Source organism: Simochromis diagramma, unplaced genomic scaffold (genome assembly GCF_900408965.1).
Source record: "Simochromis diagramma unplaced genomic scaffold, fSimDia1.1 OVJJ01000079.1, whole genome shotgun sequence".
NCBI lineage: Eukaryota > Metazoa > Chordata > Actinopteri > Cichliformes > Cichlidae > Simochromis > Simochromis diagramma.
In genome coordinates, this window is record NW_024387075.1 from 4,091,768 (window position 1) to 4,119,423 (window position 27,656).

At 40.9% G+C, this 27,656-nt stretch overlaps 1 protein-coding gene across 2 annotated transcripts in view; it reads right to left on the minus strand.

Annotated features, from left to right (window-relative positions):
* Positions 1-546: 546 nt before the first annotated feature.
* trip4 (thyroid hormone receptor interactor 4) overlaps positions 547-27,656 on the minus strand; it is an 81,903-nt gene continuing 54,793 nt past the window's right edge. Inside the window, exon 12 of one of the 2 annotated variants that reach the window (XM_040045499.1) lies at positions 547-1,110. In XM_040045499.1, coding sequence (XP_039901433.1) covers positions 1,102-1,110 — 9 coding nt within the window. In that variant the 3' untranslated portion in view covers positions 547-1,101. The remainder of the gene's footprint in view (positions 1,111-27,656) is intronic. The other variant, XM_040045497.1, reaches the window with a different exon arrangement.

Below are 27,656 nucleotides of genomic sequence, written 5' to 3' on the forward strand. Positions count from 1 at the left end.
AAATTCTTACCTTTATCGTTCAATCAACTGAAAAGAAAAAAAAAAGGTGTTGACTTTGGGGAAAAATCTTTAAAAACTAGTTTAAAGTCGTGTGGTGAGCTGGGAGCACAGACACAGGCCAGCTAATCTGTGGTGTTATGACTGAAAACACCCCTGCTTCCAAGGGTTTTCCTCCACGTGGGCATGTTGCTGCAGGTACGGCAGAGGAGACGAAATACCATCCGAGCAGCTGAATGAGTTGCCGAGTCTGAGGGCTTATCAGACGGCGGTTTAGGGTTGAGGAGGGACTCTGAAAGGTTATCGCGGCAGCAATAACTCTCTCTGTGCATTTAAAGACTGCGGGGGAAACAAAGTAACTGACACAATGCTCAAGTTTACAGCGCGTGGACCAGCTGTATATTTGATTAGTCTAATCAGTGTGTTGCTGGGTGATGTTAGATCACGCTGCAGGAACATGATCAATTTTTCTGCCTTTCCTCCTGCTGTGCCAATGAAACGGCTTCATTGAAATTAATGAGAGGGCTCTGTGTATGTGTGTTTTTTTTAACACTGCTATTGTTGGTCTAAATGAGGCTTTAGGTGTGAGAAGGGTAATGACAGGCTTGCTTCTGTTGAGAAGAGATGAACCGCATTTCTCCTGTGGTTATTATGCTCTCAACTAAAAATAAAGCTGAACTCATTTTTCCCCTGTCACCTCATTTAACCAGACAGGTTAATAAAAACATTAAAAAAAGAAAATGATCTCTTGCGCCCTGAGAAAATGGCATCATTGAAACATTTCAAAAGAGTCTTTTTCCATTTTGCCAAACGCGTTCTTTAATTGAAACAAGAAAGAAAATTATTTATGCATTCACAAAAGGTGTAACCGTACAATTTTGTATTCTATACGATTAACCAGGATTGATTAATTAAATACAAATACCAGGAATTCAAAACAAAGACCAAACTGATACTAATAATATGTCAGCTCTGGAAACTCCTGGCAAAAATAGCGGTGGGGGGAAAAAGTTGCTTTTTTTTGTCCTCTTCAGCTTCTCCTTTACCGTCAATCTGCAGCTGATGGGACCAGTCCCTTCTTGGCACCCTGGTGGTAGTGGCTCTCTAGTTTCCCTGTGAGAAAAAAATGGGGGTGAAAGGGAAGGGTGGGAGTGGAGAAAAGAGGAAGGGATGAATCAAAACACCATCAAAGGGACAGGGTGACCTTTCTGAGAGCTCAAGGCCTGCTGATTACAGGCGGACTCGGGTAGATGCACAAAGACAAGCCGAGAGAGAGACGGAGGCAGTGAGATGATGAGGAAAAAAGACCAGGGAGACCTTTTATTCACTGACAAAGAGAGATTAGCCCACAGCCTTTTAATATACATATACAGCCCTGATTTGGATTCAGTATAATTCAACAGCAACGATGGCTAAACACACAAAGCTGATAAAAAGGGAGTACATGTATGGATCTAACACTACCTGAAATGTAAAGGAGTTTCGTATAATCCTCTCTTTCACAACCACAGTGCATTTAAAATGAACCAGTCACGCTTTAATTCAATTGGTTTAATATAAACATTGTAATAACTGTTTAGAATTAAAGCCACTTTGTATAGTCTCATAATTTTTAAAGGCTCATTGGACAGTTAACCCCTGTGTAGGTTAAAGATCAAGATCGGCCCTCTTGACAGAAATTGTCACTACGCTAAAAAACAAAAAACAATTAAAAAACAAGCAGAAAACTTCTGGAGTTTCCAAACGATCAGGTGAACAGAAGAAGGTACTTTCAGCTCTGCTCCATTATTTTCCAAGGGGTCGCCATAGTGGATGAGCATCTGGATGTATAACAGAGATTTTTTTTTTTTTTAAGCACTGGATGTCTTTCCTGATGCAACCCTAACATTTATATGGTCTTGATCACACTAGCTTGTTTGTGTCTCCTCCTGGTCTCAAAGTGGGGATCTTTCGAATGTAAAGTGAAAAGTTGAGGCTCACTAGAGCGCAAAACCACTGGTGTGCATGGTCATATTACTGGTTCCTCAGTTAAGAAAACCTCCTTCACATCACACGTCAGAAAGAGAAGAAGCTACCCGTATCATTGCCCTGGTGTACAATCATGACGAGGCGTCAGGATGTAAATACTGAGGGTTCACCTCAATATGCACAGCTCTCAAGGACAGGTAGGACTGATTAGACTTTGCTAAATTACATTAAAAAAAAGCCTGGCCAACTCTGGCACAAGATCCTTTCATCTGATGACTAATTCAGACTTCTTCGGGTAGTAACCTGACGTGCAAATCCCGAGTAACTACATGTCAGGTCGACACTGCCAGCAAAACTACTGTGGTTCACCTGTTCAGCAGCGTCATTTCCTTCTGTGCATTTACGCCTTCAGAGTTTTTGCATTTTTAGAGAGACAGTAAGAACCAGAAAGAAAAAGACCACAACTAGGAGCGGCCAATTAGCAAGGCTGCATCGTAGGCTCTACAACAGCTAAGTCAGGCCTAAGATAGCCCAAGAGGAGCTTAGAGGAAAATAACGGGATGAGCCTGGAGAACCACATCATCTGACAATTTTATGGAAATTTTCATTATCATGTTGTTGTTATGCAATTAGTTGAGCTGATCCTGTAGCACTAGCTTGGTTTAGTTGATTTTTTTCTACAACTCCTGTATCCTCACTGCCTCGCCGCCCTAACAGTCAGCATACAAACTGGATACTGCAGTGTGCAGAAAAATAAAAGTTATTTATGTGTGCAGTAAAAAGTAAGGAGGCTAATATTGATCCTTGTGTGACACCTCTAACACCCAGCTTGACTTAAGTCCATCTGCACAAACAGTCTTATCTCCAGCAGAAAGACAGAATTTATATCAGTAGCAAACAGAATAGCAGGAAGTCAATGGAAATCAGGAAATATGAAAAGTCAGTAGTAACAAATAAATATTACAAATTTATGTCTGTGCATGTCTTCCAATCTGCCAAGAATGCATCAGTGAAGGATTTCTTGGTAATCTTTTGGATTTGGTAGTTGAAGCAGCACCTGCACAAACTTGCTGATTAATGCTCTTCTATTTGTAAAACCATACACAGGCAGCCGCTTTTGTTGTGGATCCACGGTTACAACTTGTTGCGGATCCACGGTTACAACTTGTTGCTCACCAAACTCATGGGAACCTCTGCTGCGACTGTTTACACCGATGAAACAGCTGAGAATGTTGAAGAGGGATTTTATCGAGTTGCTATTTATACGAATGCCTGTAGCTATGGCGCGTAAACAAAAACTCTCGCAGCCATTGACCGGAGCTGACCTCCTAATCTATCGTGAGTGCAACTTGTTGTCTGTCAGAGCGGCATTCCGAATTTTCATCACATTCAGAATTTCTCTATTACAGCCCGCGGTCTACTGCTCTGTCCCTATTCTGCACAGGACAACCTCTGCCAGTTTTCGATACCCCTTGTTGACCCCGTCTCTTACTGCGAAGCAAATAATAACCCGGCATCTCTCAGCCTCACACAAGCCTCCTGTTTGTCAAACTACGACATTAACTGCTTTCCCCCCACCCGGTGGCTGAGGCAGGGGGAAAAAATGATACAAGTGTGACAGGCAGGGGCGGTGGTTGTCACTTATGCTTTCTTTTCATGTTGTCATGTTATGGCTGAACTCTGTGGGTAGTAGCAGCATAAATAAGGTGTTAAGGAGAAGTGCTGTTTGCTCACCATTTCCAAACCTCTCTGAATGGCTGTCAGTGTGTGTCTGTTCTGCCAGGAGCGAGTGCTGCTTAGGTGTGGAAACACCCCTGGAATTTTGTTAGGTGAGTGCTGCCAAAAGGTTATCCAAGATTACTGTAATGATACATTCACCCACACAGAAACGCAGCCTAAGTTAAAAAGGCTTTTCTGAGCCATCCAGCAGACGAGGTCTAAGAGTGGTTATATTGTAGCATGTATTTTAGGAGGAAAATAAATATTAGATGTTAAGAGCGCAATGACTAAACCATAAAATATCGAGATGGCAGCTGAACTCCGAAGAGCTGAAGTCAGAGCGGTGTTGTGCCAGCGTAAGCAGACTTGATTTTCCCTGAAGGGTTCCTCTAACACTTCAACTTCTCTGACTTGTTCAGCCTTTAAAAAAACAAAACAAAATCACAATAACTTCCTTTTAGTGCCGTGTGAGTGACAGCTGGGATCAAAATCGAGGAAAAATCGCCACTGGCAATTTGACACAGTGACATTTGTGTATATTTTTACTGAAACAAACATGATATCGAAACAAGCACTTGAAGCATTCGTTAACTAGACTGTCCATGTTACTTTGTCTCGGTGACAATGGCAACCTGACGTAAAAACAAAGCCCCCACCCTGACACCCTCTAAAAGTGATAGGTCATAAAATCCTGTTAGTCATAATGAAAAACACATACAGTTCTCCAGGCTTTCTGAAAGTCTTTCAAATTGCTTCTTTGGACCAGTGTTGTGTCTTTACATGGCAGACAACTTAGCAAAAGAATTTTATTTTATTTTTTTAAATTCAGATCAGAGAGATCTGTAACAATAGTAACAGTAACAACAGTAAATAACGCTTGATGGAGGCTCTGTCATGGTTTAGGCTACATTTCAGCCAGTAGTGTTGGCGATCTTGTCAAAATTTATGTAATTATGAATGCCACCAGATTCTGATTCACCATGCAACACTAACTGGAAAGCATAGACAAAAGCTTCATTTTTCAGTATGACAATGATGCTAAACACACTGCCATAGCATCAAAAATCATACAAAGACTATCAGTCTTTTTGGATCGGCCTCCCCAGAGCCCGGACCTCAACTTTTTTGAAGCAGTGTGGGATCATCTTGACAGAGAGCACAACAAGAGGCAGCCAACATCCAACGAAGAGCTTTAAATGTCCTTCAAGAAGCCCGGAGAAATATCCCTGAACACTACTTAAAGAAAGCTAGCTTAAAAGAGTTCAGGCTGTCACCAAATACTGAATTTCGAGCTTGTTAAATTTGTACAAGCTCTGTTTTTGTGTTATATGCTGCATTACCATGCATGTTTCCACATTTCAAAAAAATAACTGCACCTCAATTACTTCCCATTTTCCTAGCAAAAGGTTTAGAACGAGGGGTGACTCAAACCTTTTTCACAGTACTGCATAGTCATGCTAATTTCTCTCCTCTGCTGTCCAAAGACTTCAGTCTATGGCTGTCACTGTGTATGAGAGGGGGAGGGATGGAGCAGAGCACGTAGCACCCTAACAGAAGAGACGAGGCAGAGTTACTCAAGCTGATTAAAACTCTTTGCCTACAACAACAGTTTTCCAACCTGTGTTAATTCATCTAAAACCAAAGATGGAGCGATGCTGGCTGACTCCAAATATCTGGAAGCCTGATGAACACAAACCACCCAACCGCACCCCAAAGAGGTCAATCTGTGGGAAGCATTGGATTTCCTTATAAAATGACTAGTTATGCAATTTTAAGGACAGCCAGCGTGCTGCATTTTAATTTATTTTGTGAACAGTTGAGTAAACCAGTAGTAGGTCGAAGACGGCAGGTTATTCAAAAAAGCTCCAATACTCAGTTTAATTCAGAAAATGTGGGCTTCTTTACGTGACACTTAAGCTGCAGAGATCGTCTTAAGGTCTCAACTTCGGGAGGATCTATTAATGAATCTTTAAGCCACCTGGGTTCAGTGCAACAAGGTGACAACGCGGCATTGACATATCACCTCCTGAAGGTGTTATGGTGAATGTGTTGGCAAACAGGTCCTATTCACACCTCACCTCCAGCAGACACGGAGAAGGATTAGCATTTACTACAAATACAGGCACCTGGTCACTGTCAATTCAATCTTCACTTTGTTTTTGAGTCCATCCAGCCCTTTGGCCGATAAATGCTCTGCTATGTTCCACTTACCAAAGACAATTTCAGACCTGTACTGCAAACCTGTAAACAGCTTTAACCACCAAGCTCACAGTCTGCGATGTCAAATTGTGCTCACGTGAGAACACTTCACCTAACTAGACAGTTCGTAGTGAATGGGTGTATTTTGTGCTTCATCTTGCACACGCTGTGTCCACAGTAGCCTCGGCTCACCCAAAAGGAGAATTCTCAGTAAGAATGAGTCTGAAGCAGCGCTGAAAATTTACTTTTAGAAATGTAATGCTGCGATTCTCCCAATATTCTCCAGAGTTTATGTGTGAAAATGGATGTGCCAAACAACTTAAATCTGTTTTCAAAAGCCTTTTCTCTGAGCACAGTAGAGTGCTGTGATAGAACCTCTGATAAGAGAAGGTGAGAGAAAACCAAAACTCTAAAGGAAAGATATCAAAGAAAAGCTCTGTAGAGCTGAGGAGAGCTCTTCATTTGATCTTGTGTTAATATAAATATATCCAATTATATTTATATTTATCCCAGCTACCTCAGGGCGAGAGGAAGGGTTCACCTTGGATACGTTACCAGTCTGTCGTGGGGCTAACCCAGGTGATGCGTTCTAGATAAGTCGGAACTCAGATGTTGGGACTCAAGATGACGTCATTCCAGAGTTGGTGCTTTCCAGGACTTGTTTTGGTTCTTGGCAAGGTAGGGCCATGCACGTAACCCTAGCAACACAGCATATACTTCTATTTTGTGCTTAAAAAAACGCATTCACGGATCAAGCCTGGTCAGTGTGTTCAGTGACTTATCAAGTCAGTCGAAAATACACAGCAGTGGGAGTACAGATCCAAAGATTACTGTTTACATTCAGTGTCAGCATCTTGGATTGCCAACTCAGGGTATGATGGTCTACTCGGATTTCCCACTCGACTTTCCAAGTTGAGTTCCACAAAAGATTTCCGACCGGGTCCTCAGAATTTTCAACTTATTCAGGAATGCACCAAGGCAGACACACAACCATTTACACCTATGGGCAATTAGGAACACCAATTCACCTCACCTCTTTGGACTGTGGGATGAAGCCGGGGTACCCGGAGAGAACCCACCCAGACACAGGGAGAACAGCTCTACACCTAGCGTGGTGGTGGATTTGAACCCAGGGCCTTCAACAGTGCTAATCACCTTGCCCCCATGCTGTCCTACATAAATATAGTGATTATAAAGTCAGGAAAATGAAAGCTGTTTCTTTTGTTCAGTTCAGCCTTTTTTAAAAAGTTATTTTTTCATCAGTACCTTCAAGAGTTAATCTGAAGAATAAAGTCTAAAAAAACTAAAAACTCTTTGACCCTTCGGTATTTACTTTGCTTTTAGACTAGCTGTTGGAAACCACTTGGTACTTAGTCTGAGAGTTTGAGAAGTGGCAATTTTGTAAACCTATTAAAATACACCCTGAAGCGAAATATGGAAAAATAACATCGTTTTATGCAACTGGGCACAGAAAACCAAGGACGGCAACAAGGAGCACAGACGCTGGGCTTCACAACAAGTTCGACTCTCATATTCAACAGGAAAGTCGGTCCGGTAATGTGACATGCTCCATGTGTGAAGGCGACTTTTGTTAATGGAGCTGCTGAGCTGTCGCATTTCAAAATAGGCGCAGCAGAGCTGAGAGAGCTAGAGGAAATGCAAGTGAGAGGGGGCTGGGGGGGTGGGGGTTGGGGGAGAGGGAGTGGGTGGAAAAAACAGAGACACAGCAAAAATGAGACAGAAGGGATGAGGAGGAGAAGTGTGGGGGGAGGGTGGGTGTACAGGGGAAAGGGGATACATACAGGAGGACAGCAGGAGAGGTAGACAGAGGGAGGAACAGAAAGCCTGGCCCATCGATTGGCTGAGATAATTTCCCATTGATTGCTGCACTGTTTGGAGATTGCTGGAGAAAGGTTTATTGCCCACACGCTGCAGCTGGGGAGGAGGCCATAAAATAAGCACCGATTGTCTGCAGAGGGCCGGCTCCATCATCAGCCCTGTAAAACATACTGTGCCAGAAAGACGGATACGCACCGCACTTGGATACTTTCCTTACGTATTAACAAATATGACTGCGTGCATACTATTCCCATTACGCGCAATGGGAGAACGTGGCTCACCGTCGATGGAAAGCACTCTTGCATAACCCCCCTTGAAAATCCAGGGGCAGCAGTGCAAAGAGTATTTATTGGATTGAAATGGAGGTCCATTGACATCCTTCCTGACATCAATAACATGCAGGCCCATCCGCTCCCTTGCAATAATAATCGCAAGAATAATTGGCTGGTTGCTGTTTCTCTTTCTGTGAGAGTAACTGCCTACGCACTCAAAGATAGAAAAAAAAGGCTGATTTTGGTATTCTTATTGTGTCTTTTTATTACACACAGATCCCAGTGCACCTGAATAATAAACCTTAGAACAGCTATGCATATACACATTAACCACATGTTGACACACCTTATGAAGACAGTTTGACAAGAGGAAATTACTTTATGCCTACAAACGATGACACCGCTGAAAAGGAAAGTGGAAAACCATCAGCGCTGTGATTGAATATAACACCTTCAACAGTATCTCCTCCCCACTGGGATCTCACCATAACCAGTGCAGAGTCTATGACAGGCACAGTGCTTGGAGAGCGGGGCTGTGATGGTACACAGAAATCATGGTTGGATATTAATCTTTGTTTCCGAGTCACAGTTTTGTATGTTTTCAGCACAAAGGATAAAACAAAAATACAATTTTTAAACTGGATTTTTTTTAAATTTAGCTTCTTAGAGGACCAACTGAAGAGCTTAAATGTTGCTGAACTCGTTAGTAGTAACCCATTTGTTAAGTCACTTTATGCAAGATAAAAAGTCCCAGCCCTCTTTTTGAATGTTACCCTGACGCGAGACGTCAACGAAATAAACCAGACGACGCGGGACGCCAGGAAAATCAAAAATAATCCAAAAGTTTGAGTAACTTTGAACTCTATGAAATTTATCATTAGCCAATTGATACCATTTTTGTAAGATGTTCCCACATAAAGTCATTTGCAGCCAAATGCAAGTTACAATAATAGATGGTTGGAGGAACCTTTTTATCTGCTGTTGCGCCTAAAACATGGCTGAACTGACTGACCACTAGTTCCTCACTGAAAGCTGACTGGACTGTACTGACCGGGTTTCAGCCACAAACACAGAGCTAGAGCCTTGGGATGAAGGACTCTCTTGTGATCTATGTGATCGAATCCAGCTGCCTCGCAAGGTGATTTGAACATGTGCGAGGTACCAATGCGTTATCCAGGGTAAAGTCCAAAATTCTCCTTTATTACTTTATGTTATCAAAGATTTAAAAACCTCTAGACTAACATGACAAAAAAAAAGTCCTAATTTTTCTTTCAATTTTTAACTTGAAGATGTCAAACTGTGTCTTTCCTTTAAATTATTGTGGTTTAGCAAATGGATAAACGGTGCCAGATAAGAACTCCACTGGGTTTACGAGAAACTGTTGTTTGATCACAATCAAACAACATAGATATGAAAAAGGAAAAGTCACCAGCATCGCTACGAGGGGCAAACAGTGCGTCTGCCTGCACTGAGAGGGGATTTTTGCTTGATCACTGAAATGGTTTGTTGCTCAATGATTTGGGCCAAAATAGTGCAGCCTGTAAGTGCACTCACGCACCAGAAAGTGATCAATGAACATTATTTTTTTTAATAGTTTTCAATCTGGTTGTTATAATTCCGTCATTGCCTGGCTGTTTTTCTTTGACTGCATCTTTGGCTGATTTTTGGGTTTTGCATCACACATAAATGATTTGAGCTGGTTAACAAAGCTCAAATGTTTTAGGGAACTCAAAAATGGCAGTGGTGTTTCCCATAAGTATGACGCTGGTCCAATGGCTTTTGAAGAAGGAGAAAAAGGGCACCCAATTAATCACAAATCCTGTAGCCTTTTTCATGCTACTCCAGTTCAGCAGATCTGCCCTTTTATCTTCTTTACCATATCTGGCCTCAGCTTATGCACCTCCAGCTCAAGTCATTCTGCATGTGAAACCAAGCTGACAGCCTGCAGCACTGCAGGAAAGTGGATGTGTACAAAGCCCTCAGTAGCCAGGGGAGAACAGCAAGAGAGGAGGGGAAAAACTGCCTGGATTCCCATCTTGCTGTTAGTCACACCTAATTTACATTCCCTTCCTGTGCTGCCGAGCTGGTGAATTTACAAGTGGATAGAGAAGGTGCTGTTTCAGACTTGTGTTGGCATGCTGTTTGCAAGGGGTTAGGGAGACGCATCAACCATGCTTCCCACTGCAGTGAAAACAGTCTCTCTCTATCTCTTGGTCTGTCCAAATCTCCTGCCTGAAGCTGTTTTCACAGAAACTGAGGGGCCGTAATGGCTGAGTGATTTCTCCAACCAACAGCGAGCTGCTGAGCCGGTTTAGTCACGCACATGACAGTTCGTCACAACTCGCTAGAGAACCAGTGTCTGACAAGGCAGGGACAGCAAAGGTGCTGCTGGTTGGTGGGAGAATGTAGAGCAGTGAGGACATGATGATAGCTCATTCATATCGGTGTTTCGAAAATCCCACACAAAACAGAGCTCAGACTCTGTTACTGCTCCATTTACCATTTCTTCTTCAATGCCGTGCTGTAGTTTCAATTGTAAGAACAAGTATAAATAAAGAGTTTAAATAATTTCGCGATCTTGCTGTAATACAATTTTGTATGTCTTTAAAAACCCCAGTCTGGAACTCATAAGCACCGTGTACATGTATAGAGTCTGGTTATAAGTAGACATACAGTACTGTGCAAAAAACAGAAGTGGGAGGCCTAAAAAAAAATATCTATAGCAGAACAGTAAACAGTTTCTGAAAGTCATGTCCTTAAGAAAGCAGAAAGACCTGACAGACTTGAGAGGTACATCTGGCCCTTCATCTTATCCATCTAATCATCACAAAGGACCTCAGGTTGGCTTTATAGAAGGGAAACAGGGAGAAAATACCCTGAATTAGACAAGATCTGGGCCAAAAGAGACAATGGGGTCTTATGGGGTGATGAATCCAAATTTGATTTAAATCATCTTCAATATGTCTGAAGGTACAACAGTGAGTATATACAGCTATCTGTAAAACATGGTGGAGGCTCTGTAATGGTTCGGGTCTGCATTTCAGGCAGTGGTTTTGGGGATCTTATCAAACAGCCCCTTCATTTTTCAATGTGGCAATGATCCACAGTGATCGGGAGTGTGTTCAGGCTTTGTTAGAGAATGAATGCTGACTTTCAAAATCAATGTACAAACTTTGCTTTTCCTTATATGCTGTACGTCCTCCAAGCAAAATATAAAGGAATGAATGGTGACTTAAGACTTTTGCACAGTACTGTAAATGTTCATTCATTTCATTCATAAGATTAGAGATGAAATACACTTACTGATAGTACAACATATGTTTTCATATGAAACGCTGCACATTGATAAGCACTAAAAAGCTGCTTATTAAGCACCTACATGGCCCCAAACAGGGAGACTTAGAGTGCTGCCAGTTAATTTTCAAACTTGCCAGTGGCCAGTCTTAGTCATCCACATTCACACAGCTCCATTAACATTTCAAGCAAAACAAATAAATACTGAGCATTCCCTCATGTTAGAGCTCTTAAGTTTATATTAATTTTTAAAGCTGCAGGGTAAAAACTGATTGCCATTGTAAGGTGAGTCTAAATTCCAATTTCTTGCATTTGACAGAAGAAAGACGGATGTCTGTGTACTACCAGCTGTGTCACTCTGATACAGAAACCTAAAGTAAAAAGATGAAGGGGGAACCTGAATATCGCTGCACATCAGTCCTGGTTTTGTTCGGAAATTGTTTTCAATTTCAGTCTCACTTCTCCTGCTTCTTTTCTGAAAGCAGAACAACTCAGTCGCTGCCGGCACTGAAAAAAGTGTTACAGTTCACCTGCAAACATAAACAGTAGCAAAAGCAGCAATGTGAGGAATTTGGAGGAAAAAAATAAAAACAGTTTGGAGCTCTTCCCATTTTTACTCAAACACAAACCTGGCTAGCTTCTGCGGAAAGTGAGCATGACTGTCAGTTTCTCAACGTTACAAACTGAGTGATGAAGACATCCTCTGACAAACTGAAAGTAGACGGTTGGAACGGCATCCGTCTGGCCCCACAGGTTAACAGTTCAAACTTCAAGATAAGCAGACAAAAACTGAAAGTGCTGAATCCTAACATCTTCGTCGTTACAGGGCTGCATTGGGAGATAAGACATCTGTCGACTCTCCTGGCCTTTGGAAAATGTCTTATAGCAGAATTTTGCTTCAAACAAACTACAACTCAGCAAAAATGAGCTAAACTAAACTGAGACAGAGGTGGAGTCTCTGCAGACGTCTACACAAACATCTGTAATAATGGCAAGTTTTAACCCATCCCCAAAACTGAACAATACAAAAGTGTCATTACTTTTAGGGAAAGAGGCCCATTGGGAGTAATCAGTCTAACAGTGTGAGCTTGAAGCAACATTGACACAATTGTGCCACACAGTCTACATATTGATTACACAACGGAGGCGATCCCGCGTGTGAAAACGAGACCATGGTTCAGTTTTCACAGCTTTCAGGGTTGTCCGACATAGAGTACTCATCATCAATGCTGCATATTTCACATTTCACTTTAACGTCTTTTCAAATTAAGGTGATGTCATAGTTAAAAACTTCACACTGAATTTAGCACAAAAACATCGCCTTTTCAATAGCAGCTGTTTTCTCCTCCAACAAGGAAAAAGTGAGGCCTCTTTTTTTTTTAAAATACAGATCGCCAACACTGATATAGTCCCTAATAAAGACTTTATGATTTACTAATTTACAAGATCAAGTACAAATTTTGCAAGGCAACGTTTTATAAGACATTTACACAAAAAACTCTTAAGAAGCTGTCACTGGAAATTATTAGGAAAAGGGCAAATGACTGGATACGCATGTATCACAGGGTAACTTCAATCTGAGGAGTCTGAGGAGCTCTGAAAGCCAGTTACCTTTTTAGCACGTTAGCATACAATGAGTGCTATCTTTATAAGAAAACACTGCACATAAACAGCCTGCTAAATGTGTCTGCTTAGATCTTAGGAATACATTTATTCATTTTAACACATTCTTCTTCTTGTCCTTGCTTTAGACCCGTTAGCTCAAAAAGGTTCATGTAACTGTTAGCAAGTAAAGAGAAATGCTCGGGAATGTGCGATTATGATATATGAATATTATTGTAGCACAAAGGAATTGTTACTAAAGTTTTACTAATGGCAGAAATGAGTTACATTTCGTGAATGTATTTCTAATAATTTTACTTTACATCAAACTATTATCATCACTCTGGTCTAGTTGTGTTCTTGCTTGCCGTTGATGAGCCAATCAGCTGTTCCCTGTGCTTTAAATCTCATTGATCTTCTCTCATTCTGCTTGTTAGTGTGTCATTCATACGACCTGGCTCCTCCTCATCCAAGTCGCTGTCTGCTTTTTTGTAATATGATATGTTTAATAGTTAGCCTGATGTGACGCAATAACTTCCCAATTTTGGGGATAAATAAAGTTCATCTTATCTTGATCTAATCTTATAACATGTTCCAACCTGTTCCAAGCTTCTCATTAGACGCATCCTTTATGTAATTGTGGTTCTAGTGATTGTTTTTCCTTCCCCGTTTGTCTACATTCACACAGCAAAGACAAATGATAAAGAACGTCCAAAATGTAGCTTAATCTTCTGATAAACTGGACAACCAGTAGAGCCGAGCTTAAATCCTGTCAGACAAAGAATTTCAAATTCCCTGCATCTATTCAAACCTCTGGAGACAGATGATAAAAGTTTCAGGAATTGCTTGGAGCCAAATTAGCTCAGGAAATTAACATTCACTAATTTTTTGCTCTTCCACATTTGATGAAAATAATGTTTAATTTGATGCCTTGCAGGCGATACTGCCGTGGAAAAAATATATATTCTCAAAGTTGAAAACTTCTATATCTGCCTGAGACTACTACACATTTTTTTTACACTTAGCTGCATCCACACCATAAACAAAAGTAAACAAAAAGTAAGTGAAGTGGCAAACACACATGAAAAACATAAAAAGAACACTAGGGGCGTGTAGGCTAATCTGTTATCAGCTTCAAGGTGAGCGATTGAAGTGACTACCAATGACAGCGAAGGATATCACTGATTGACATATGACAAGGTAGTGTGGTATGTTACAGGGTTACCTAGGCAACTGGAGCCTGGAAAGTCCAGTGGGAGCTGACAGTCACCTTCAAAGCGATGCACGAGTAGCAAACTGTTCCCTGTGTGGATGTAGCTTAAATCAAAATAAAGAAATAGCTCAGGTGATGAATCTGGTGTGCTGGTATGACAATTTACGAACGCCTCTAAAAATGTTTTACACTTCTTCGATAAAAGATATAAAAGCTCTTCTTCATCTTTTACTGTCACAAAACAGAACAAGAAAAAGTGACTGCAAAGGAATTTTGAGCAACCAAACATTTGTTGTAACAGCTTACGCATTAATGAAGTTCATCTTGTTCATTTTTCCTTTTACAAACTTTGCAACTGTCTTTCACACCAAATGGCAAATTGTTAAGAACAAGAAGAGATTCAGAGGAGTGTTTTTCTTTCTCCAGAATTTTACTGTTTTGTTTGGTATTTGCTCACACCTCATATCCTGCTGATAAAAGTGAATGAGCAGATGGATGTTCCTTCTGGAAGGCGTGCATTACATGTCCTACTTTGCCACAGCACTGCTGACGCCTGACCTGTCTAACTGACGCGTCGTTAGTTTAACGCCGCTGGTTTCAAAGAAATAATAATGCCGGTTTTTCAAGCACAATTACAGAGGAGCCTGTAATGAGGTTTGTTACTTTCTGAGAGCTGGCTGGCTAATGTGCCACAAAAGATTGAGCAGGTTCCTCCAGAAAACACCATCAGACCGTCACAGATTAGCATGTGTGGGCAGTGTAAGTTTGTGCCTGCTGCAGAACTGTTTGTTATTGAGAATTACTGCACAATAACTTATTTCCTTTAATCACCAACAGACAGAGGAGTCTGCAAACACAGCTCTGAATTTGGTAACGAAAGCTTTGGAAAAAATTTCGACCAATTCCATTTCGATTTTTTAATCACTTCGTTTTGCCTTTTGGAGTGAGCTTTATTGAGGTTTTATGTGGTGTAAAATAAAGCATATGGTTTTATTATGTGTTCCTTTCAAGTAGATAATATTGTCAGGGCCACAGGGTTCTGATTCTCATTCGCAATAGGAAACAAAGGAAAGTCAGCTGGAGACAACATGAGTGCCGCAGAAGAAAATAAAATGAATTCTGCAGACTGTGTCACTTCTTGTTTGAAGTATAAATAAATTGTAAGATCACTGACAGGGGCTCACTGTGTTTTATGTATCTATTTAGCATTCCCCCACAGAACTGTGTCTAAGCATTAATGTCTTCTTTAATCTTCGACTAAAATCCCAGAGAAAATTAAAGACCCTGAGATGCAGCTTAAACAAATTAGAGTTTCAAATTTACTCACTTGAACCAACTTTACCATTTTGGCTTTGTGCTTTACAAGAAAGAGCCACAGTTAGAATTTTATCGAAGCTACTCATTATATATTTAAATTGACAGACTGGTTCAACTGGTTAAATGAAAGAATACCTTATTTTTCGGACCATAAGGCGTACCGGATTATAAGGCACGCTGTCTATGAATGGGTCTGCTATGCTAACATAGCTGTGTTGCTACCGATCACGTAGCACATCATTATATACCAGCTAGTCCAACTTCAGTAACCCTACAAAAGTCACTGTTGTTTAGTTTTCTGTCTTCATTTATGTTGGAAGTGATAGCAGAGCTGTACGTTTGAATTTTTTCAGAAGTCTCTCAGTCAGAACATTCTATATCATGTTTAGGTGGAAACTAGCGAGCTAACTTCCTGCTAACTTCTAACTCCGTTAAATGTAATAAATTCTGTTTTCATGGATGCCTGGATGTTAAACTTAATTGTTACACCTGGTAAAGCAGCAACACTGATAATTGTATTAAAGATGAAAGAATTTAGACAGTTTGTAACTCTCAGTGATGCCGCAGTGTTCGTTTGACTTTGGGACCTGAAGCGGACAGAGTTTAGGACTCAGATTACTCCGCGAGGCTCCTGACTACGGTAGCTGTAATGCTCTGACAATCCATCAAGCGGTGCAGCTTCATAGCTTACCGAAGTCGTACTAAAACATTTTTTGACAAATTTGTGAGCGCCGTGTACCACATAAAATCGGTTCGAGGTCAGTAAGCACAACCAGAATTCATAAATGAGGCACACTGTCGATTTCTGAGAAAATTAAAGGATTTTAAATGTGCCTTATAGTCTGAAAAATACGGTACACCATGAGCTATACGAGATGTATTATGTGAAGATAATTATTCTCTGTTGTTTATTTCCATTTCCACTGTATCACTATACACCGTAATCTATAAAGGTCATATTGGACCTAACGAAGAATTTAGAAGCCATATTGGACCACCCATTTTTCTTAAAGTTACAAACACCTTTTCAGATTATTCCAATTATAGGTTGTGAATGTTTCCACCTTTGATTAAGCCTTTACATGTAGAAAGCTAAGCCCGGTTGCTGTTGACATGTGGAGGCTTACAGAAATACAAAAAAAAAAATGCATTTCTGTACTAATAAAGTCAAAGAAGTCATATTGTAATACAGACTATATTATATATATATATATATATATCATATTTAAATTGAAGACAGTGATCACGATTTCCAAACTTAAATAACAGAGTATCAAAGTGTAATGAAGTACTGAATAGATAAAAACACTGCTGGTCATTACCTGCAAATGCCCCAGTATGACATATTATTATTATTGTATTGCAGCTTCATAGTCATGTCCGCTACACCAGATAAGGACAGGTAATGAGTGGTCTGTCGCTTTAAGAAAGTAAAACAAAGTGTAATAGCGATTTGGAAAAATGACAGCACTTCAAAATTATGACTCACTAATTGACGAGAGCAGAAATTCCTCTTATCGTTTGTGCTGTTCAGAAGACACTAACATCACATTTCAACTGGTTCAAAACGAGCTGTGATGTGTGTCGAATAATTTTACTTTAAAGCCGAGAAGGACATTGCTGTTCATTTTTAAACATGACTTTTGTAATTAGAAATACAGTTAAGAAGGAAAACCACCAATCTTCTCCCACAGCTGGTGAAAGCACCTATTGCCAGCTCAAAATGGAAATCAGGCTTGCCACCGTTGAGAGAGCATTTACAAGAGTGAAAATGAGGGCAGTCATCCAGAAGATGTTTTATTCTTTTCACATTAGCTTCTATCAAATTCTCTTGTTAGAGCAATGCGTTGTCACCAGAACACCAACACAGGCAGCTATATCCAAACACTCTGAAAGCCCTGTCACTGCGCGTTGTTTAAACAGCTGTCAAGTCTCAGCAAATTAGGAAGGACAATTTTCATATTAAAAGAGCTGCTAAAAAAACACCTAAATGCTAACAGTGAAAGCAGGCCAGACTGATACAGTGAATGGATTCAGATATTTCTTTGAGGTTTTTTGTTTTAGCAAAAAAAAGGGAAACAATTTGTTGAATTACTGATTAGATCAACCCCAGTTTATGTTTTGATGACTCACTGGTTAAATGTTAAAGTTAGTTTTTTCGAATAGTGTGAAAGAAAAAGTGAAGCTTGAACACTAATTGATTGGATTAGATACTCATTCACATCAACATCGATACAAACAGTGCTGTCGTCGCCTCTTCCAGCTGACACACAACTTCACATGACACTGCTGCAGACAGAGAGCCACGCACCTCGCCTCGCTAATAAATTAAGTAGTTAATGTTCATAACACTGGCAGCACTGGAGGAGGAATTTCAGAGGTCAGTAAAGCTCCTGTTTCAACAACAATGAAGTATTGAAGAGTTTTCATCAGTGTTAACCTGGCCGGCACTCACATTAACATTAGCCATTTAACTTTTAGCAATTACCCCAGTAGCCACATTAGCTGTCGGTATAATCATCACTAATGTTGGAGCAGGGCAGCAAATGTTATCAAGTCCTGCCCGTCTGCAACATTAACAGACAGTGTTAATTTAAGGATAACACAATTATGTGTCTAAAAGGCTCCATGTTTCTCTTAAAGCCCCAGACTGAAGCTGAGAGAAGACTGGGAGTTTATCTAACCTACGCTATTTAAACTGACGTGAAAATACGGTGCCAAGTTACAGCACGACCTCAAACAAACCAAAGAATTTGGTTTTTGGGAGTTTTTCCCCCCCGACTTTAAAAAAATCTTATTATATCTGATGTATGTATAACTTAAAATAATGTTTTTTGGACAATTTGAAATAACTCGTAAGCAAAGCAATCACTGATGTATTTTTTTATAAAAAGCTGCTAAATATTTAGTCTTTTACCTCCGACTATGACTTAAGTGTACTATTTCTCGTCGTATACGTTCACGTGAGAAAGAAAAACTGTGGAAAATATGCAAACCTGTTTTTCTCTTTTGTTTTTTGCAAAGGAGAAAATACTATGTTTTGCTTTCATATAAAGATTTTTATCATTTAAACAACTTTTAATGGGTCAAGAAATGAATCACCGAATTTAAAAATGAGCTTCCAGCAGATTGCTAATGAAATCTTTAATTCCAGTTTAAATTTGTTGGCATTATTAGAAAGAAGAGTCAAGTACTTACTTAAATAAATAATATAACTGATTCTGCAGGGACTACAATTAAATGTTCTTTATGCCTAATTATGGACAAAATGGAGCCGATGTGTATAGTCTTATCATTTTATGCCTGCGCTGACACCACATCTCCATTTCTTACAATTCTTTTTATAATTCATGCTCTAGAGACACGAAAACCTCTTGTCAGGCTACACACACTCATGTGCCAAGGGCTTTGAAAAGCTACTTAAATCCTCACTAGCCACAATGTCAAAGGGACAAAATATAAAGTGTAGCCTACTTTTCTACAGCCGCAATGGGACTCTGAAAAGGTGAATACAGCCATGTTATTAAAGAGGGTCCTTATAAAGCGGCCTTGGCCACATCTAATTAGAATGTAAATGTAGTGCGGGATGGGGATGGATCACAGAGGATAGACATTGGCATTTAGATTATGCTGAGACTAGATTACTGATGACACTGTGTGTTGGTGAGATAGCCTTTTTGAGAGCGGCTTGGCAACTGACTAATTGTGTTTCACCACTTTCAATGTAGGCCACTGCTGTTATATTGCTGGTAATTAACTAAGCGAAAGAGAGGTAGATTGCTGCATGCGCACAACGCTCATAGTCGTTAACGCTAAAACATACATATCCAAGCATGCATGCACAGGTGAGAATATATGTACTTAAACGCACACAATCAAGCAATCCGGCTCCTCTTGTTGTACTAGATTGAAAGAATGATGTGCTTCTTTGCATCAAGCTTAGGCTGGAAGCTGCTCAGAATAAATCCTCCCTCAATTCCTCACTGAGGGCATATGCCATGAACAGAAGACCAAACAGAAAACCAAAGACAGAATGGAGACAGCTAGAAAGAGGAGGAGACGGGGAGAGAAAGAGACAGGGGCGAGAGCGGAGAGGGAAGGAGGGAGGGTGAGTGCAGAGAGAGCAGAATGGAATAAATTGAAGCTGATCTGGTGCTCTGCATTCTGAGGAGGCTGGATTTGCATATCTGTGCAGCGGTGCAGAGGGAGAAATGTGTCGGTGCTGACAGCAAGCTGAATATCTTAAACCTCCGCTGACACCCCTGCAGGCACTCTCTCCTCACGTACTCTGATACACGGTGGAAGGAACACAATCACACACACACACACACTAGATTTAAGGTCAGGAGATGGGAAGCTTTGTGCATTGCTTTGTTCCTGCACAGTGATATACAGTAGTGCCTGTTGTTTAACAGTCAGTTCAAGTACAAGACTCATCTCTAGGGAAAGGAACCAGTGAGGCAGGCCATTCACTGCTGCCACTCAGAGACATAACTATTCATATATATACACACCAATGTGTTTGTGTTATATATATATATATATATGGTGTAAAGTAAATTGCATTTGTGAGTTGAGCAGCAGAGTTGAGTATGTGGGTTACACCCATGAAGAACTTGCCGTTGCCAAACAGTTTATTCTTCTACTACCTTTTGTTCTGAGCTCGGTATCTTGTCCACACTTTAACCCTGTGATCCAGCTGCTGTAGGCAGAATGTGGGCTCATCGCTAAAAAGTGCTAATCAGGCACCTGATTGTCTGCACCTGGGGTAACAGAGGCTCAACCCACAAATGCAATTTCCTTCACTGTATAAATAGACAGACGGAGCTATACTGTATACATATCGGTATATTAAGCCATTTTTGGGGGGGCATGACGCTTGGCTTTCTTTCCAAGAGTTTGATGATAACACTGATGTCAATCTCATGCTTGTGCAGTATCTCTAAAATCAGCTTTGTGTAGAATAAAGGGATGAAGAGCTAGCCTTGCACTTAAAGAAAACAAGTTCTTCTAAGTTCATTAAACAATTTAAGCTTATGCTTCTTCCTGCTCCTTTTTGAACATGAACGTTATTTGGAGTTGTGGTTGCTCGTTTTCCTTTTGTTTTGCTTTGTTCATTTGTCTCTTTTAATTCTATTTTGTTGTACTTTTTCAACATGTTCAAAATAAAGATTCAATCAATCAATGTTTTCTAATTTTCATTACTTTTTCTCAGAGTAGGGTTAGGGTTCAGTCTTAGAGGTTCCATAAATCTGCACCATTTATGAATCTTGTGTTTCTTTTCTGACTGAGGAGGATTTGACCAACAACAAGGAGCAAATGGACAGAGAGAACACAAGTACATTATTGATTTTGTTCGGATAATAGATATGTTAATGCACTATACTAAATAATTTAGTAACATGTATACCATTATAGTTTTTTTTTTTTTTTTTTTGCAATATGGGCAAATAGGCTGTGCATTAGCTGCTGAGCTTTACACCTAATATCCTAATGTTTTTTATTTGTAGTATCACACTATGTGTCTCCGGGGTCCTTTCACAGGATTATATGATATCTGCATAATGTTAGCATGAAGCTCTTTGCAGCACACTTGACGTCTTTCAAATACTTAAAATCCTCAGTAGGTGAGTGGAACAAAAACCTCTGCTTCAAATGTCTGAGACAAGACATTTGACGGGGATGAATTATTTCTTTTGACAGACAATTTCAAAGACCTAACACTTTGCCAGACTATCTTCATGCTGTTTATCAAAAAATGCCCGGAGGGGATTTAATTTGGCAAGTTGTGCTCTTGCACTGCCATCAACAAGAATCAGAGGAACACATTTTATTTGCCTGACATTGTCTAACAGCCACCATCATTCTCTGATTAATCTTACACCGCTCGAGGATTTATCTATCTGTGTGCTCCATGTGGTGCTGCACGGCTCAAATGGGAGAGAAGAGCACAGGCGGTGCCAGGGTTGGTGCTTCACACTCCCACTGCACATAATTCTTACTACTTTGGACAAAAGCCTGCACCAACTGGTGCATGTGTGTGTTAATGTGTGGGTGAGAGGAGAAGTTCTGACAATAACAACAACAGTTGAGGCTTTAAATGCGACCAACCCTGTTAGTCGCATTTATCTACAAACGCTTTAGCGTCAAGTTTGAACTCATTTCACGACTGAGCTCGAGCGCCCATCTCTAATATCAGGAATCCCTCCAGTCTGGTTAAACCGATCATTCAACTCAAGGTTACAGCTGAGTGTCTACGCAGCTGAGAAATTGCGGATGGACCTGTCACACGTGCTAGAGATAGCGAGAGAAGAATGTGAACTTGTGAAAAATGGGAGTATGAATATCAAGGTGTAAGTACTTGTGTGTGTGAGACTATGCTGAAGACAGTCTAAAGAAGTGGACAAGCTCCCTGGCATGCCTGAGGCAGAATGACATTGATCCAGCAGATCTCTCTCCATCAGTCTCCCTGACAGAGGCTTGTTCATAAAAATGGAAATTGAGCTATGTTATTTTCACGTGTGCAGGCTGACACTCGGCACGCCGGCAAATCCATCCAAAAATAAATATATCCACACAGTGGTGCAAAAATAAGGTGTGCACATATTCTGTGCAAGATTCATTAATATCGTGGCCCCAACGTCTCCCAACAGTGAGGGGAAATGTGTGGTGTTATTTGAACATATGGTAAATATACAAACATTTCCTCCACCACTGTTTCCCTCTGCAATTCATGCAAAGGAACACTTCAAACATATGGAGAGCAAATAAACTGAGAGGCAGCTGAGAGAGGGAGCACACAGGGTTGAAGGAAGTAAGAGCCCTTTGCTGATTAACAGATTGCTGTCACATGTATGATGATTATACTTAAAGGGTCTAACATTTCAGTAGCGCACGGGTGGCTGCAGAGGTGGGCGGAGTCGATAATTATGGCAAATATGCCACAACACGAAATTAGCTCTGTTATTTGCATCATTTGTTAGTTTAGCAATGTTCCGTGTCACATGCTAATTACCCACAAGCACTGCAGACATGTGACAAACGCTCAGTGAACAGACACCAGGCGTGCCGACACCGTTTCATCATTATTTCAAAAGCTGCGGCAGGCACGGGTTACACGCTCATGTTTATTTTATCGCAAAGTTACAGCAAATAATGACCTATACAGAAATCCCGAGTGTGAATGCATTTATCACCTTTTATATTTTACTGTCTCATCAACGTGGACAAACTGAGGATTATCTCTAAAAATAGACGGATACTTAATCAATTTAGCTCCCCCTCAGTTTGTCTCCTTCAGCAACGAAGCAGGCTTAACTGTAGGGTAGCAGATGCTATTGATTTTTTTTTTTTTCTTTCTTTAAGAGTGGGGGTGGGGAGGCACAGAGGAGGTAAGGCTAATGATGGAAATTTTCAAAACGACTCGATGCTTTTACAGGGAGCGGTGTTAATGGGGGATCCTCAGTTCCGCTGGACACGGTGTAACCTTCAGAAAGGAAGCGTCATTGAGACGGGACTTCGGGCAGCATCAGCAGAGCAAGCATTTTTATAATTGCTGCTGAATATTCCAGGCTTTATTGTGCCTGAGCCGAGCATGATGGGCACACTAATATTTACTTCACAGTGCTAATAAGATGCACTGTTGTCTCTGTTTACTTTGATGTGTAAATATTGATGTAGTTAGTGGCAAAGGAAGGGGAGTAGAAGAGATTAGCTCGAATTCAAATGGGCTGCCTGTGCTTTACTTTAGATTTTTTTTTGTCTTTTGAAATCTAATATCTAATTTCTAGTGTGAACAACACACATATACACATATACACATATATATATATATATACATACACTTATGTGTGTATGTATGTATAGATATATATCTCTATATAGATACATATAGATATATATATAGTAGGGGTGGGATATATATATAGTAGGGGTGCAACGATACTCGTATCGATATTGAACCGTTCGATACAGTGCTTTCGGTTCGGTACGCATATGTATGAACAATACAAAATTTTTAATTTATTTTATCAACTTTCCTTCTGACGATGCTGTCTGTGTTGAGCGCTCAGTGGATCTGCGCTCGACAGTGCAGCCTAGGCGGAGTAGTCGAACGCAGATTCGCTGAGGGCAGGGCAAGCTAGCGAGACAGAAGTTAAGCTCTCCTTGCAACATGGACCTCCCCCACCCTCATTCAGATCTGGCGTTTGGAACTATTTTGGTTTTCATGTGACGTATGACCCTGAAGGTAAGCGCGTCATGGACTAAAGTAAAACAGTATGTTGGATGTGCCACGCAATCCTCAATTACATGGGTGGGAACTAGTGTGTTAGCGCAGTTAGCTCGTTAACGTGTTGGCCGTCCAGCCCCATGCACGGGGCGATCGGCGGTAGCTTGTTAACGGAGATTTGCCGTGTTGTGGCGTTAACGTCATTTCAACGAGATTTACGCTGACAGCACTAGTGGGAACACAACGAATATGACTGCACATTTACTCCGACATCATCCTAGTGCAAAGACAAGTGGAAGCAGACAAAAACAACAAGCACGCATGCTACAAACTTTACCCGAGTCATTTAGACAGCCGTTAGCACATGATTCTCCTTATGGGGACCTGATATGTTTAATATGCTGCTGAGAATATACCCCAGAAGAAGCGTATAGTATAGCTTTTATTTTGGAAAGAACCATTTCTCTGTAATAAACTCTCTTTTCCAAAGATGAGTGATTCCTCAATCAGATACAGGGCTCGCAAAATCGCTAGCCCGATGTCCCGGGGCTAGCGATTTTTCCTGTCGGCTACCAAAATCTATCTCTGCCCTGCCCGTCGGGCTATTGTAGGAAAAATATATGTCAATGCTTTTGCATTCTTTCAGAAATGTAGCTGGGTAATTATGTCATTGGCATCGGTGAGCCACTGTCAATATGTGACATATTGAAATCGCGTTTGAATTTGCGCTTGTTTTTTTGCTTTCACTTTGCAATCGTGCGAACTGTGTATAGAGAGCGACAGTACTGATCTGTGAGTGATGATAATTTGCGCACCAATTCCTCTGACATCGTCTTATTAATCGTTAGCTTACTATGCAAACATGACAAGTGAAATCTCCTGCAGCAAGCTTAAACATGTGAGAGGTTGATCGCGCAGAGAATCGCTGACCGTTATGTGTGAGTGTGTGTGTAAAAGCAGCAGGATATATATTTTAGTTCTGCTGAGCCAAATAAGACAGGTCAGGGTGAAGAAGTGACAGCCAAAGAAAAGCTTACCACAAAACGGAAAAGTTATGACAAATCAGACTATAAGGCAAAAAGAAAGTGCAGCTTTATGGTTTCATGGACAAAAGAATTTCTGTGGCTGCAATATGACGAGCTAAATAACCAGGGCTGCACATAAGTGGTCCGCAGGTGCGCATTCGCTGTCAAAATAAAAAATGCGCACAAGATAAGAAGTTGCAACGCGTGTTTGCATACATAAGATTTTCAGGAGGAGGACAGACATTTGTTTAGGACTCTTAAAGATGTCGAAGAAGCAAGCTCCTTTGAGCAATTACTGTGATGTTCCTCCACCTCCAAATAAATGTCAGGAGTCCGAACCACAAAAGAAGCGCGTATTCTCGGAAAAGTAGTCGCAGGAGGTGAGCTGGCTTCAAACAAATGATGAACGCACAGAGATGTGGTGCGGAATGTGCCGTGAAAATTTAATAAATGACAAATTAAAAAGGCATGAACATTTTTTTTTGTATCGAAAAAATATCGAACCGTGATACCAAAGTATTGAACCGAACCGAACCGTGAATTTTGTGCATCGTTGCACCCCTAATATATAGATCTCTCTCTCTCTCTCTCTCATATATATATATATATATATATACACACACACACACATACATACCAGTGGGGCAAAAAAGTATTTAGTCAGCCACCGATTGTGCAAGTTCCCCCACCTAAAATGATGACAGAGGTCAGTAATTTGCACCAGAGGTACACTTCAACTGTGAGAGACAGAATGTGAAAAAAAAAAAATCCATGAATCCACATGGTAGGATTTGTAAAGAATTTATTCGTAAATCAGGGTGGAAAATAAGTATTTGGTCAATAACAAAAATACAACTCAATACTTTGTAACATAACCTTTGTTGGCAATAACAGAGGTCAAACGTTTACTATAGGTCTTTACCAGGTTTGCACACACAGTAGCTGGTATTTTGGCCCATTCCTCCATGCAGATCTTCTCGAGAGCAGTGATGTTTTGGGGCTGTCGCCGAGCAACACGGACTTTCAACTCCCGCCACAGATTTTCTATGGGGTTGAGGTCTGGAGACTGGCTAGGCCACTCCAGGACTTTCAAATGCTTCTTACGGAGCCACTCCTTTGTTGCCCGGGCGGTGTGTTTTGGATCATTGTCATGTTGGAAGACCCAGCCTCGTTTCATCTTCAAAGTCCTCACTGATGGAAGGAGGTTTTGGCTCAAAATCTCACGATACATGGCCCCATTCATTCTGTCCTTAACACGGATCAGTCGTCCTGTCCCCTTGGCAGAAAAACAGCCCCATAGCATGATGTTTCCACCCCCATGCTTCACAGTAGTTATGGTGTTCTTGGGATGCAACTCAGTATTCTTCGTCCTCCAAACACGACGAGTTGAGTTTATACCAAAAAGTTCTACTTTGGTTTCATCTGACCACATGACATTCTCCCAATCCTCTGCTGTATCATCCATGTGCTCTCTGGCAAACTTCAGACGGGCCTGGACATGCACTGGCTTCAGCAGCGGAACACGTCTGGCACTGCGGGATTTGATTCCCTGCCGTTGTAGTGTGTTACTGATGGTGACCTTTGTTACTTTGGTCCCAGCTCTCTGCAGGTCATTCACCAGGTCCCCCCGTGTGGTTCTGGGATCTTTGCTCACCGTTCTCATGATCATTTTGACCCCACGGGATGAGATCTTGCGTGGAGCCCCAGATCGAGGGAGATTATCAGTGGTCTTGTATGTCTTCCATTTTCTGATGATTGCTCCCACAGTTGATTTTTTCACACCAACCTGCTTGCCTATTGTAGATTTACTCTTCCCAGTCTGGTGCAGGTCTACAATACTTTTCCTGGTGTTCTTCGAAAGCTCTTTGGTCTTGGCCATGGCGGAGTTTGGAGTCTGACTGTTTGAGGCTGTGGACAGGTGTCTTTTATACAGATGATGAGTTCAAACAGGTGCCATTCATACAGGTAACGAGTGGGGGACAGAAAAGCTTCTTACAGAAGACGTTACAGGTCTGTGAGAGCCAGAGATTTTCCTTGTTTGAGGTGACCAAATACTTATTTTCCACCCTAATTTACGAATAAATTCTTTACAAATCCTACCATGTGAATTCATGGATTTTTTTTTTCACATTCTGTCTCTCACAGTTGAAGTGTACCTCTGGTGCAAATTACTGACCTCTGTCATCATTTTGAGTGGGGGAACTTGCACAATCGGTGGCTGACTAAATACTTTTTTGCCCCACTGTAAATGGTGTCAGGCACCAAAGTTTGAAGCAATTTGTTTCACTACAGCAAATATGCAAATTGATAGACTTGTTATTTGGAATGAAAGCTCAACATTTAAACAGTGGAAAGCCACACTTGGATCAAAGCAGTGCAATACAGCCACAAATGTGTTTTGGGTAAAGGGTGTGTCTCCAGCCATAAAAATGTCACATTTGTGATTTAGTTTAGTTACTTTTAATGCCCGTGTGGCCACAGAAATTTAATGTCTATAAATACAATTTAGGTTCATGTCCATCACAAAATAATTACTGCTTACATTGAAGAATGAAGAGTCTTTATTAAAACTGAACGACAGATTTGACTTACGTTAATGCTTTCATGAATAAAACACTTCGATGGTGGATGAATCAACTACAGGCAGCGTTAGACCTTTTCTATGGCACCTTTATTTAGTTCAGTTCCCAGCAGGATCACAGCTGCTTCATCCACTGGGTTGTGCATCATAACTGAAGTGGAAACTAAATTAAAGGCCAGTGCATGTTTATTGCATGCTGGTGAATGATCGCAGACACTTCTATTGCTCTACAGTGGTATATGTGTATGCAGGCGAGTACACATAAAACAGGAAGGCAACAAGTTGGAGGTGGTCTAAATAAGAGCTTCAAATGGGACACAGAACATACAGTAAACATACAGCATGTGAAATGAGCATCCAGTGGGCTTTTTCTAGTGGTTTGTTGAGCTGCCAAGCCTTT